Source organism: Lissotriton helveticus, chromosome 10, assembly GCF_964261635.1.
Source record: "Lissotriton helveticus chromosome 10, aLisHel1.1, whole genome shotgun sequence".
Lineage (NCBI taxonomy): Eukaryota > Metazoa > Chordata > Amphibia > Caudata > Salamandridae > Lissotriton > Lissotriton helveticus.
The window spans coordinates 1203199212-1203213332 of NC_136071.1; the positions used below are offsets into that span (position 1 = coordinate 1203199212).

General features: G+C 47.6%; 1 protein-coding gene across 1 annotated transcript in view; it reads right to left on the reverse strand.

The window, feature by feature from the left end:
- The window catches only part of F8 (coagulation factor VIII), a 289264-nt gene that overhangs the window by 129173 nt on the left and 145970 nt on the right, over positions 1–14121 (reverse strand). Inside the window, exon 10 of the mRNA XM_078664066.1 lies at positions 8539–12073. Within this exon, the coding sequence (XP_078520192.1) occupies positions 8539–12073 (3535 nt within the window). The remainder of the gene's footprint in view (positions 1–8538; positions 12074–14121) is intronic.

Sequence of the window (14121 nt, forward strand, 5' to 3'; positions counted from 1 at the left end):
TAAATCAAGGAGATAGCCAGTAAACCTACAATAGGCACACAAAGTGGTGTGTCTCTGTCAATCTACTCCATCAACTAAGTGTGCTATACTGGCTTCAAAAGTATAGTTAGTAAAGGCCTTATGTGGCTCCTTACCTGTCCGGCGTTGCCTCTGGCCGTGGCTGAGACAGGGGGAGGCAAGGAACCCTCCTGTGACACTCCTTATCATTGGTCACAGGGTGGCCTATCCACCAATCCGGAATGATTAATTGGCGGTCGAACAAATGATTGTATCTCTAATATATTCTATTTCTAGAGCCGTGTCTCTAGTTCCATCTTGTTGTCATAGTACTCTGATCCTCACTGTGTGCGTAATTTTTTCAAAAGATCGAAAAACTTCTCAGTGGTAAACCTCGATCGCGTGATCTCGCGATATGTCTTTGGACTACAAAATGACGTCATGGCGTCAAAATTTGTAGTTTTATTATCCGTTATACTTGATTATGTTGTCTTCGCTAATCCTGTAAAGATGTAGTGTGTCTTATGGGCCATTCAATGTCCACGAGACTGCCGCTTACGAGTTAACAAAAACGGTCAAAAACACAAAGTCGGTGCCTGCCGGCGGAAATCTAGTAGTATCGCGAGACGTGTGCCACTAGACTTGTCAGAACTACATGATGACGTCACCACGTCTATTCATGTAGTTCATTCTTCTTTGAGACCCAATCATATCGCCAGGCTTGGTTAGAGGCCCGCGTTCTCAAAAATATCATGACAACAGAAATACAGTACATTCCCCACTCAGAGGACCCGGTGCCTCATACAGATGGAAATTTGAAGTTTGAAGTTCTTGCACTAATCACATACAGTTCTGATAGTGTCAGTGGGCAAATTACCTAGTGTGGTCACTTTTAACTGAGTGTGGGTGTAATCCCTAATTTCACTTAAGGCTTAGCCGGGGTATGTCATCATTAAGCCCCCGTATATCGGTACATAATTTAAAAACCCATTTTTGTTCCTTCCTAAAAAGAAAATTAGCTACGTCTGTGACATATGATGGTATGAAGGGTTTTTCAAGTACGGTCCATGTAAAGTCTGTTTCTCCATGGTTTTTTACCAGGAAATGTCGTGTCAACTTGGAGACATTCTTCTTACATCGAAATGTGCTTTTGTGCTCTAGCATGCGAGTCCTCACTTTCCTGGTCGTCATCCCAATGTATTTCTCATTACAGGGGCATGTGATTTGATAGATTAGGTTCTCACTATTACAGTTGGTAAATTGCCGCAATTCCCATGGTCTCGTGGTGCCGATGTCAATACTGGTGGTACTACACGTGAGGGCACACATCGAGCAAGTGCCACACGGGTGATGCCCTGTAATCGCAGGTAGGTCCCAAAGGGTCCCTAACTGTCTCTTAGTTTGTTCTCGTGGACTTTACATGGACCGTACTTGAAAAACCCTTCATACCATCATATGCTGTACATGCTCTGTGTGAGGGAAGCTTGCACTGCTGCCACCTGTGCTGTACCTGCTCTGTGTGTGAGGGAAGCTTGCACTGCTGCCGCCTGTGCTGTACCTGCTCTGTGTGTGAGGGAAGCTTGCACTGCTGCCGCCTGTGCTGTACCTGTTCCGTGTGTGAGGGAAGCTTGCACTGCTGCTGCCTGTGCTGTGCCTGCTCTGTGTGTGAGGGAAGCTTGCACTGCTGCCGCCTGTGCTGTACCTGCTCTGTGTGTGAGGGAAGCTTGCACTGCTGCCGCCTGTGCTGTACCTGCTCTGTGTGTGAGGGAAGCTTGCACTGCTGCTGCCTGTGCTCTACCTGCTCTGTGTGTGAGGGAAGCTTGCACTGCTGCCGCCTGTGCTGTACCTGCTCTGTGTGTGAGGGACGCTTGCATTGCTCCTCCCTGTGCTGTACCTGCTCCGTGTGTGAAGGAAGCTTGCACTGCTGCTGCCTGTGCTGTACTTGCTCTGAGTGTGAGGGAAGCTTGCACTGCTGCTGCCTGTGCTGTACCTGCTCCGTGTGTGAGGGAAGCTTGCACTGCTGCTGCCTGTGCTGTACCTGTCCTATGCGTGAGGGAAGCTTGCACTGCTGCTGCCTGTGCTGTACCTGCTAGACGTTGACAGCTGTTGAAAGGGAGAATAGATTTGATTTATTTTTTTATTTACTTTATGCGTTTTTATATAGCGCGGACTTTACCCGAAGGTGTCAAAGCGCTTCACAATGGGAACAATAGCATTACATGAGGAGAAAATTACAAGTGGACGTGTTACAAAAGCAAACGTTACATTGCATGAGGCAAAGATGACAATTGTGCATGTGCCAAAAGCAAACAAAATACAAGAGGTAGCAAGCGATACGTTACAAGAGGAAAAAGTGACATGTGTGCAATTACAAGTAGAGGTAAAAAAAAGGCAGATAACAAGACCAGGGAGACATGGACGAGAAGGAAGACACTGGAGAAGAGACGGAGCAAGAAAAGTCCAGCCTCTCTCTTTCTAAAGAGTGTTGTTGGCTGGCTTGACAGATCGCAAGCTGCAGTAGCCCCCTAGTTCTCTTTTGATGCAGTGAACACCTCTCATGTCAACATATGATCCAGTAATGAGACCTGTGCCCTATAATCTTCACAATCCAGCTTACTTCCCACGGGACCTTCCTCTAATGTCGTCTGCCTCTTCCAATCACCGATTCACCTATTAAGTAAAGACTTTGAACTTCTCACTAATTACAGGGAACTTTCAAGCCGTTGGGGAAAGAAAACTTTTAAAGCAAATGTATGCTTTTCCTTTCTACCTACGGGCACACGGGGAGGGGGTGCGGGTACGGACAGCGGGAAGGGGCGGGCGGGAACGGCGCATGGACAGCGGGAGGGGGGGGGGAATAGGAACGCACTCACCTGGACTTCTTCCGGCGGCCGTGGTCGGCATAATGACGGACACAAACACCCAAAAAAAAAACGAAACTCCGCCCACCGCATGATTGTTTTTAATTCATGTTCTGAAACTGTCACTTCTAACTATTGCTAATATATGCACTGATACAACCTAATATACTAAAGTTAAACGCGCTGACTTGTTAAAGGAATACACTTTTAAAGCTTTTTATCATTTTTTCCAGGGTTTTTGATGCACAGTTTGTGCGCCAAATACGTTGATGGCTCGAGTTGTGTTCTGGCTCTTAAAGCCAAGTCCGAGCCCTGGCTCGGTTCGCCCTATGTGCTCTCATTATTAATCTGCGGACTTGTAGTAATAAGTACTGGTGCGTACACATGTACCGAACTGGCCTATGGGGCCCATAGCAGAGCGGGATGGATGATTCCACACTGGTGAATGCTGGGAGGGACTCTAGCTCTTATGGGGGGAGGGGGGGGGAAGCTGTAATCGCCGTTGGATGAGGAGCACACGAAATGTAGACATGAAGTAGCAGATCTCATTTGTGGTTAAATGTCGTCTGTCACAATCATAAAGAGCTTCCGGGTCAAGCTGTGCTGAGTGTGTACATGTGCAAAACTCGGAGGTGACTGAAATGTATTGGCTTCTCATGCATTATCGCCGAATGTAGCATCATTGGTGTGTTGTGATGTCACAACTATGGATAAAGGACTGTATCGCATGATGATATGATGGTATTGTGTCCGTGTGTGGCTGCGCCTTCTCTTTTGCTTCTAAGCGCCCGCTGATTGACAGAGAGGTCGCACAATCACTCAGCGAGCAGGATACCGGTGAAACGTACTCACCCCTCACTTCCTGCACAGCGGCAGTCTCGAGCTCACCATGACATGACTAGATGATGTATCAGGACTTCGTGCACCACACGAAACTATTCCCATAGAAGTTATTTCCTACAAACGCACACCTTGCAACCAAAGCTGCAACCGCCTGCAGTCACTCCTGACAGGGCCTCCCTGGTTACAGGGACGCGTTGTACAAGCCCTAAATAACATAACAAAGGCATAGCACCTACTCTGTAGGTACTAAGACACAATTCAATCAGTGTGGCGCACCTTACATAAATGACTGTGTAATATCATTATGGGGGTGCAGTGCTCCAGAAGCAGAGGGCTTGGGCGAGGTCACCCCGGCTTCAAGCAGCGATTATTCCATTAAGTCCAGACCGCAGGCCCATCTGCGCCATAAGGCCTGGGTGTGTGATTCCATGGCTGTCTGGGGGGGGGGGGGGAGGGGCTGCATTAGCACTCGGTGTGTGATTCCATGAGGGGAGCTTCCAGGTCACTTGTCTGCATTACAGTAATGGCTGCTGAGCCTGGCTGGGTGTGTTGGTAGCTGAGACCTCCTCCCCCAAACACAACTTACAATACAATATCAGGCCTGTGAGTTCTTTGGCCAGGGGTGTCTTCCCTGCACGGTACACTTGTGCCATTACTATGTCCCATTCTGTGTCTTATTTTGTATTTCCCGCTTCGTGTCTTTCATTCCGTACCGGTGTCTAGCAATCTAATGATCTCTTCTCTTTATCACTCTCTCCCTCTTCCTCCCTATCTCTCCCTCGATATTTCTCAGTCACTTTCACTCTTATCCCGTCCAAACCTCGTGTCTGGCTCGGGCGCTCTAGTTATTGCTTCTTCTCTCTCTCTCTGCCTACCTTTCGCCCATCTCAGCCTCTTTGCATCTCTCTCTGGATCCCTCTCTTCCCCGTCTACCGCTTCCTTCTCCGTCTCTCTCTGTCACGGTCCCAAGCTAACTTGGTCTAGTTCCCTCCTCCGCCCTCCTTCTTTCATGCCTCTCCGGTCATCTCTGTCCTTCTACTCCCTGTATCTTGCTATTTGTTTCTCTCCTTTCCCATCTCGCTCTAATTACCACTCACTCTGTTTGTCTCTCTTACTCTGCCCCGTCTTATTACTCCGTTCTCCCCCTTTCTTTGCTGCTCTCCCGAGCTCCCCTTCATTTTTGTCTCCCTTGTCCCTCTCGCTGGTATTGTTCCATCATTCTCTCCCGTTCTCTGCCTGTCTTGCTGTGTATCGTTTCCTTCCTGTTTGCTTGCATCCATCTCTCTGCCTTTCTGGCTCTCTCGCAGTGCCTGTCGCCTCCCCTGCTCCCGTCTCTGTTTTCCTGTCTCTCGGAGCTGCCACCGAGTCCTCCCTCAGCCTTCATTCATTCACTCCGCTCTCTGCTTCTTTCAATTACATCATTCCCGTTTCTCTCTTTGTTCACCCCCCCAACCCTCGCCCATGGCCCCTCCCTCCCCGAGCAATGGACCTAGATGACTTTGAGAGGGTTGAGCCCTGGGGGAGCCTCATACTATTAGAGGGGGACGAGGGGGGGAGTCTGGGTATGTGGTACAAGGCCTGGGGCAGTATGCAAGTCCCGCCTGCGGGTTTCAGAGGGCGGAATCACCGTCTGAAGAGCCGGGGGCAGAGAGAGCAGGAGGCGAAATAAACTGTATGAGGAGACAGAGCACGAGTTGCAGGTCCGGCTCTCTGAATGAGCCGGAAGGTGGGGAGCAGAAGGCAGGATCATTGCACGAGGGGTCAGCAGGAGTGGCCTTACTGTTGAGCACCTACGGGCACACGGGGAGGGGGGGGGGGCGGGAACGGACAGCCACAGAAGAGCAGCGAGGGCGCAGCACTCCACTTCGGCCAAAGGCTTTTCCAAAATGAGAAAAACATCACGGGACAAAAAAAAAAAAAAGTACACGCCCACAGCCACATGACGTCAGAAGTGGGTGGAGAGGGAAAAAAATGCAGGAACGCCCACGAATCTGGTCCGGCCATGACAGACAGATCTCTGTTCCAATGGCTAGCCTCCATTTATGGAGCTAGCCAATGGAACAGAGGGCGGATTCAAGTGTCCCTTATACTGAAGACTACAGATTTCTCTGGAGGCGGAGCTAAAAGCTCCGTGCTCCAGCGAAACCTAAAAAGGACTATACTAGCAGGAACTCCCTAGTACAGTGTAAGTCTCACAGGAGTAGCAAGCACTGCACGACTCAGACAGCAGCAGTGAGATGGGGACCTGTCTGCATACTGGATACATTGGAAAGCGTGACCTGAAGGTTGGTTCCCTCCCCAAGGCAATCAATCAAAGTTGAGAGGTAAGTGGAGTGTGTGCAGCTTGATTGCTGCGTGTGGCCAAATCAATCAAACATTTATAAAGCATGGCAAATCACCCGTGAGGGTCTCGAGCTGCTGGAGATGTTGGCTGCTGCTTGGTGGTTTGATCATTCAAACATCCAGGTCTTTAGTTATTTCCTGAATTTCTGGAGAAGGTACCTGGTTGGTTGGTGGAAGGCCATGCGTTTGATGATGTATGCTGGTTCTTTATTATGCAGGGCCTTGTAGGCATGGGTCAGTATCTTGAACTGGCATCTCTTCTGAATCGGGAGCCAGTGTAATTTCTTGAGATGGGGTGTGATGTGGGTCCTTCTGAGGACGCCGAGTATGAGTCTTGCTGCAGAGTTGTGCATTGTCTGGAGTTTCCACCAGAGACTTGTAGTGATGCCTACATAGAGTGTGTTTCTGGCATCTTGACATATATGGGCTGGCCCGCACCAACATCAGGAGTACATAGTGTGCTCAAGATAACCACTCAATTAAACAGCACTGAGGCAATGCACAAGAAGTGAGGATAGATTTGTGAACTATCATGTGAGTGGAAGACAGAAACTGAATAACTCCTAGAGCTGCAGTGTACAGATGAACAGGCTAAATCGGCTTGTTATCTGAGAAATATCTCCTGTCGAACACAGCAAGGCCAACAGTCCTGAATCTGCGCCTGCACGAGTACTGCACAGCAGAGGAGTGGCTCCTCATGGCCCCATGGAAATATCAACAGCGCTCGATCCAACACTCTACATGAGCTCAACCAGTGCACAGAGTATCAGATTTAGCTGCCTTAAGTTCCCAGTGACACTGCTACTGGTGGAATACTTCATCCATGTTTTGTTGCTATGTTACCCCATGGAGCTACCCTTCTACCTACAAATTCTGTGGGACACTATGGCAGCCAGAAGAGGCTGAAGAGAAGTTTGGGTTAAAAATATGCTGACTAACAAACAAGTGACAAAAGTTGATGAAAAACAGCATGAAACCCACTCCCACCATAAATGACTAGTACTACTTTGGGGCAAGAACGAGCTGAGATCGCCCAGGACTTACTATAAAACTCAAGCAAAAGATATTGTGTATGTGGGCACAATAAAACCCAACTCAAGATTCCCATTAAAAACTTAAAGGTGGCCTGACATTTATGTGAGCAAGAGTGGGTGATATTGAAAAGACGCATACATGCCAAGCGACCGTATTCAGGTGTGAGACTCTGGATTTTTGATGCCCAATAAAAGTTAATGGGGGAAATACATCCTCCAGATTATTTTATTAAAATCTTCCACTTACCTCTTCTACATGTTGGCATGTATGAAGACTTCAGACAACAGATCAGAGGAACGGCCTAGAATGAGGGGGGTCATCATCTTCAAAAACAGAAGGAGGAATTACACCTCATACAAGAAGATTTAGAAAACTGACTGAGGTGAAATAACATCCACATCAGGGGTCTGCCTGGAGGCGCGGAGGGCCAAGACATTTGAGAGCTACTGCAACTGATCAGGGGCTGAACTGAGGATTAGCAAATTAAGACATCTCTGGACACACACAGCAGGGCCAGAGGTCTCGGGGGGGCTGTCTACCTCACATCCTTATAAAAATGCTCTTATTTGATAAAAAATAGGAAATAATGACCATGGTTTAAGCAAAGGAGGAGATAGTGTATCAAAATAGAAATTAAACGGTTTTGAAGTCTGGCAAGCTCCTACCTCAACGATGCAGAAATTTGAAGGTGCTCACAGGATCACTGCATTTTAAGCAAGTTCCTTATTAACAGACCCCCCTTTTGATTATAGAAATCAAATAATTTCTATAAACCTGAAAAATACACTGAAAACCCTGGGTATCGCAGATACCAACAACAAAGATGGGGGTGAGAATTAATGCAGCGTGGAGCTCTGAGAAATGTATCCCAGCTGGCAGAAGCTGAGGTCATGAAAGAAGAGGAAAAGGCCATTGCTTGGAGGCATTGAGACTACTAGCCAGTCTGGAACAGATATGCAGATGGGAGAATTGTCCTGTTATTGGTGCAATATATGTACAGAAAAAGGTGAGTTTTTAGGTGTTAAGTGCACTTACAAAAAACAGGTTTTGAGTATCCAGAACCAGGTAAATGATTTGCAGGTGTGCTTCCCCTTCCGTTTGTCTACACAATGTAATATCTACTTTGGTACTAACTTAACTTACTCTGTGGAATAACTCGCTTCAGCTTACTACACCCCACTCTTGCAAACATTATAGCAAAACTTGAAGTCCTGGCATATGGGATTTCATGAAAAGAAAACCGATAGCAGCTAGAAGTTTATTCTGCCAAAAATAATGTTTTTATTCCAGACCATTCCTGTCCTGCTTTCCACCACACTCATTATGCAGGGGTAGAGAATTATAAATAATTTTATCCGGGTGGGAAAGCGCTTGAGGATTGCTAGACTAGTTAAATTTCACCTACAAACCCTTACCCAGTATGTTCATTCTGAAAAGGCATATGTAGGATAAACCTCACCTGCTTCCTGAGTGAGCAGAGTTCTGGATGCCGTAGTCCCACATCACCTCTTCTGCTGCAATATAATAAGACCGAATGTTTCCTCCTCCATTATTGCGTAGATCAGGGTTGTCTTCGCCTTCGTCGTAGATGTCAAAGTCTTCAGTGCTCTTGTCGACGCCGTGGTAGTCATCATATTCTATTGCACGGGGTGCCAGAGGCAATGGGTCAGAGTTCACCAATTCAGACTGGATGTTTTGGGTCTTTGGCTGAATGAAGGGCTCCTGAGACTCATTCAATTCTTTTGGCAGTGGATTAGTGCTCCTCATGGGCATTCTATTGCTTCTCTCTTCCAACATTTCATGGATACTGGCAGGTCGTAGGCTGAGTCGAGGATTCGCTATTGTATCACTTTCGATGGAGCTGCTGACAGTCAAAGAATGAACACTCTTAGCTGCATGGTATCCCATGGCAGCCATCATCAAGGGATTGTGGGTGGGAATGAGTTGTTTTACGTTACCTGAAACATGTGCCCCAGTTCTACTTTCTTTAGTGTAGTGGATTTGAGTTGTGTTTTCTTTGCTCTCTGGAATGTGCCTCACAGCACTGCTATCTTTGGAGCTGGTGGTGTGAAAGTTCTGCTTTGTATCTTTTAGTCGGTTGTCTATAATATTGGTTTGCTTGGTGTAGAGGGTGGGAAATATATGTTCTGTGTCCTCTGGAATCTCTGTTACACTACCACCCTCTTTATGGTTAGTTGTGTGGGAGTCATATCCTGCATCCTTTGAAAGATAGTTGACAGTGTCCATCTCCTTGTTAATGAAGGGGACAGAGGTTTGTTCTGTGTTCATTGGGACTGGTTGCACAGTGTGGTTCTCCCTGGCAAGGATCTGTTTTGTGTTAATTGGAAGGTGCTTCACTGGATTGCTTCCCCAAATGCTTGGAGTAGGAGAGATATGTCTCCCAGTTATTGCAGCATCTTCCATGGTACTGATCGACTGAGCTGTGGGGATATCAGACGCCTTGTCTAGACTCTCTACAAGGTGTCCTACAGTATTGCTCACCTTGGTGATGTGGGTGGGATAAATTTCTTTAGCATTCCTTGTAGGGCTCCTCTTAATATCCCTCTCCCCTGTGCTGGAGGCAAGGGATGTCATTTCTTCGATCAGTGAAAAGTGATCGCCAATATCGCTCCCAGGGTTGGGGCTGATTATCTGTTCTACATTCCTTGATAGGTGGCCCATGGGAGTTGGGGTAGCCAGCTCCTCTACTGTGGCCTGGCTTTGTGTGGGTTCAGGTTTAGACTCTGATGCATCAACTTCAGCAACTGGCTTGAAAACTTGCAGATCATCTTGGGAGACAGAATAGTCCTTTTTCCAAAACTGCCTTCCATGATTGTCAGTTTTTTCCTGTGCAGCTGGATGCTGCCCTACCTCATTGAGTCGCTTTTGGTCCATCACTTTGTGCTGTTTTTCTTCTACCCCAGATCTCTGCAACAATTTTCCTTTGTCAATCCATGTTTGAAGGCTGGGTGGTGAATCAGGAGGCAGTAGAACAATGTCTCTTTGCTTCTTCTCAGATGTATCAGCGCCAACTGTGTTACTTCTGCTGAAGACCCACAGCCAAGACACAGGTGTTACGTTCACGATCTCATGTTCTTGAAGTGTTGTAGCCTGAGCTTCTGCCTTGGACTGTGGTGATTTCCCTTCTCCTGTCACGTTCTCATCAAAGTAAGGCACAGCTCCACCACCGGTTTCTTCTGCAGCCTCATAGACTTTGTGGGTAGAACGTCTATCTTTTGCATTGATATCATGCCCTATTTGGGTCATTCTTGGTCTCTCACTGGGCATGTCCACCACATGGTTGAATAACCCTTCCAGATTAGTTGATCGTGGGCTTTCTGAGATGGATTGGGCAACTGTCCATGGAATGGTCTGGGTTTTCCCTGTGTCTCCTGTGCTGTGACTTCTTAGGTGTGGATTAACTTCCCTCCAAGGAGGCTGCACAGGTATTCCTTTAGGTATAGTGTTCAGATTGTTCTGTGTGGTTGCCCTGGCCTCAATCAGGGATTTCACTGTCTCTGCCGGCTTGAAGTGAGAGTGGCTTTCACCATTCACTAAATCTACTCCCAGACCTGGCGAAGGCTCTTTCTGTGCTGGCACAGGCACCTTTGGCCTTAGAGATCTTTTCTTCACATGTCGTTGGCAGCCCTGGAGCTGGGAATTGCATGTGTCATTGGTGGCCAAGACCTGAATACCCTGCCTTGTATTACTAGCTGACCTCGCCGTTTCTGGATTGTCTTTGATCCGGGTCCCCTCTTTGTCTGTAAAAGGGAGTTCTTTGGTACTGCTACTATTTGCTAAACCATCAATTTCCTTTGTGTCTGCACTATCCCTTATTGCAACAGGCTGGCTGTGCTCAAATGAAGGTTTTGTTGCAGGAAGCATTTTCCTTGGCAGTGTGATGCGCTCCGCTGAGTTCATGTTCCTGCTATGGAATGTTTCCTTGAAGTTTGCTGGAGTCTCGCTTTCCACTTTTGATTGGGCTACCAACCTTTCTAAAAGGACCGCTGTGGTATTCTCAAAGCCTGCTTCGTTTACTGGCCCATACAATAGTGGTAATTCAGCTTGGTCACGCAGGCCTCTTTCTTTAGCACTGGAGGCCTCCTCTGCTTGGGCCACTGCCTCATTCTGTAATGTTGCAATGTTTGGAGGCCTTGTGGTGGCTCTAGTCCTGCCAGGTGCTGATGATGTGATATCCATGGATGGGATAACATCATCAATTTTCTGGAACAAAGTATTTAGAGGCGGGCGTGAAGGTTTTGATAATTTTCCAAGTTCCACCTGAGTCTCTAGACTTTGAGGGAGAGTACTTTTGTCAGGCACTGTAGATGGTGTGACTCTGTTTTCTGCCGTCAAAGGGATCTCGGCTTTACTATGAGCAGTATTTATTGGCAGGACATCTGCCTCCACTTTTGAAAATGCAACTCTGTCAGGACTTCTGGTGTCTTTGTAAAAAGGAGTCAATGTTTTCTCCAGGGAAAATGTGAAGCGGTCTCTGTCTGTGTCTACGTTCGCCTCCTCAATTGCGTCCTCATGGACACCAGGGAGTGTCTCAAAGGCACCCTCTTGTAGAAGATGGAAGGGAATGCCTGGTGGATTGGGAGTGAACTCAGTAGCCACAGACACTGCTCCAGCAGAGGGACGTCCGGTATCCCTGGTACTGTTTGTATGGTTGATGGTCTTGTTGTGCAATGGACGGGTGTCGTCGGCACACTTCATGGCAGGGTTGGCCATCTTCTCCCCGTTTCCTGGTGCTGTGCTGGAGTTGTTGGTTTTTTTTCTCCAGCAGCGGCGTACAGCTGGAGCAGACTGCCTCGGTGTCTTTCGGTGGCCGCGAGGCTGAAGGACTCTCTCCTCCATTAGTTCGTCTGGGATTTCCTCATATTCATACTCGTAGAAGCCTCCGTACCCCGTGCTGCACTGGGAGACCCTGAGGGTGGCACTCATGCCCCTGTCTCTGAAGTACGGGTTCAAGGACTCGAGCTTCCACTCACCTGTATCAGGAAAGAACAAAAGATTATGATTATGATTATGTAACAAGAGTGGACCACAGGTTGAAGCAGGACAGAAGATCAGGTGCAGAAAGGACAGTAGAATACCTAGATTGAATAAGCTCAGTTAAAGCTCGGGCTTCAGGTTACTGGAGGGGGTTCTGGGCTCAGACACCCAGCCCTCTGAACTGGGTTCTCTTTAAAGTGCTGTGTCTTCAAATAACCACAATGAGCTTTGACTTCATTTCACCTGTGAAGAGCTCCGAGCACCAGATACTGAAAGACAACTCTGGCTTCAGATACCCAGAGGAGCTCTGGGATCTGATATCCATTGAGGACTCTGGGATCAGCCATCCACGGAGACCACTGGAATCAGATACCCAGAGAAGACTCTGAAATCAGATACCCAGAGAGGACTCTGGAATCAGATACCCAGAGAGGACTCTGGAATCAGATACCCAGAGAGGACTCTGGAATCAGATACCCAGAGAAGACTCTGGAATCAGATACCCAGAGGGAGCTCTGGAATAAGATACCCAGAGAGGACTCTGGAATCAGATACCCAGAGAGGACTCTGGAATCAGATACCCAGAGAGGACTCTGGAATCAGATACCAGAGAGGACTCTGGAATCAGACACCCAGAGGGAGCTCTGGAATAAGATACCCAGAGAGGACTCTGGAATCAGATACCCAGAGAGGACTCTGGAATCAGATACCCAGAGAGGACTCTGGAATCAGATACCAGAGAGGACTCTGGAATCAGATACCCAGAGAAGACTCTGGAATCAGATATCCAGAGAGGACTCTGGAATCAGATACCAGAGAGGACTCTGGAATCAGATACCCAGAGAGGACTCTGGAATCAGATACCCAGAGAGGACTCTGGAATCAGATACCAGAGAGGACTCTGGAATCAGATACCCAGAGAGGACTCTGGAATCAGATACCCAGAGAGGACTCTGGAATCAGATATCCAGAGAGGACTCTGGAATCAGATATCCAGAGAGGACTCTGGAATCAGATACCAGAGAGGACTCTGGAATCAGATACCCAGAGAGGACTCTGGAATCAGATACCCAGAGAAGACTCTGGAATCAGATACCCAGAGGGAGCTCTGGAATAAGATACCCAGAGAGGACTCTGGAATCAGATACCCAGAGAGGACTCTGGAATCAGATACCCAGAGAGGACTCTGGAATCAGATACCAGAGAGGACTCTGGAATCAGATACCCAGAGAGGACTCTGGAATCAGATACCCAGAGAGGACTCTGGAATCAGATACCCAGAGAGGACTCTGGAATCAGATACCCAGAGAGGACTCTGGAATCAGATACCCAGAGAGGACTCTGGAATCAGATACCCAGAGAGGACTCTGGAATCAGATATCCAGAGAGGACTCTGGAATCAGATATCCAGAGAGGACTCTGGAATCAGATACCAGAGAGGACTCTGGAATCAGATACCCAGAGAGGACTCTGGAATCAGAAACCCAGATAGGACTCTGGAATCAGAAACTCAGAGATGACTCTGGAATCAGCTATCCAAGGAGAACACTGAAGTCAGATACCCAGAGAGGACTCTTGAAACTGATACCAAGAGAGAGCTCTGAAATCATATACCCAAAGAGGACTCTGGAATCAAATTCCCAGAGAGAGCGCTTGAATCACATACCCAGTGAGCTCTGGATTCAGATATCCAGAGAGGACTCTGGAATTAGCTATCCAGGGAGAAAACTGGAATCAGATACTCAGATAGGATTTGGGATTCAGATATCTACAGTGAACACTGGAATCAAATACCTAGAAAGTGCTCTGGAATTAGATATCAAGAGAGGACTCTTAATCAGATACCAAGAGAGAGCTCTTGAATCATATACCCAAAGAGGACTCTGAAATCAGATACGCAGAGAGAGCTCTGGAATCAGATACTCAGAGAGAACTCTGGAGCGAGATACCCAGATAGAGCTCTGGAATCAGATATCCAGAGAGAGCTCTGGATTCAGATATCAAGAGAGGACTCTGGAATGAGATATCCAGAGAGTTCTGGAAT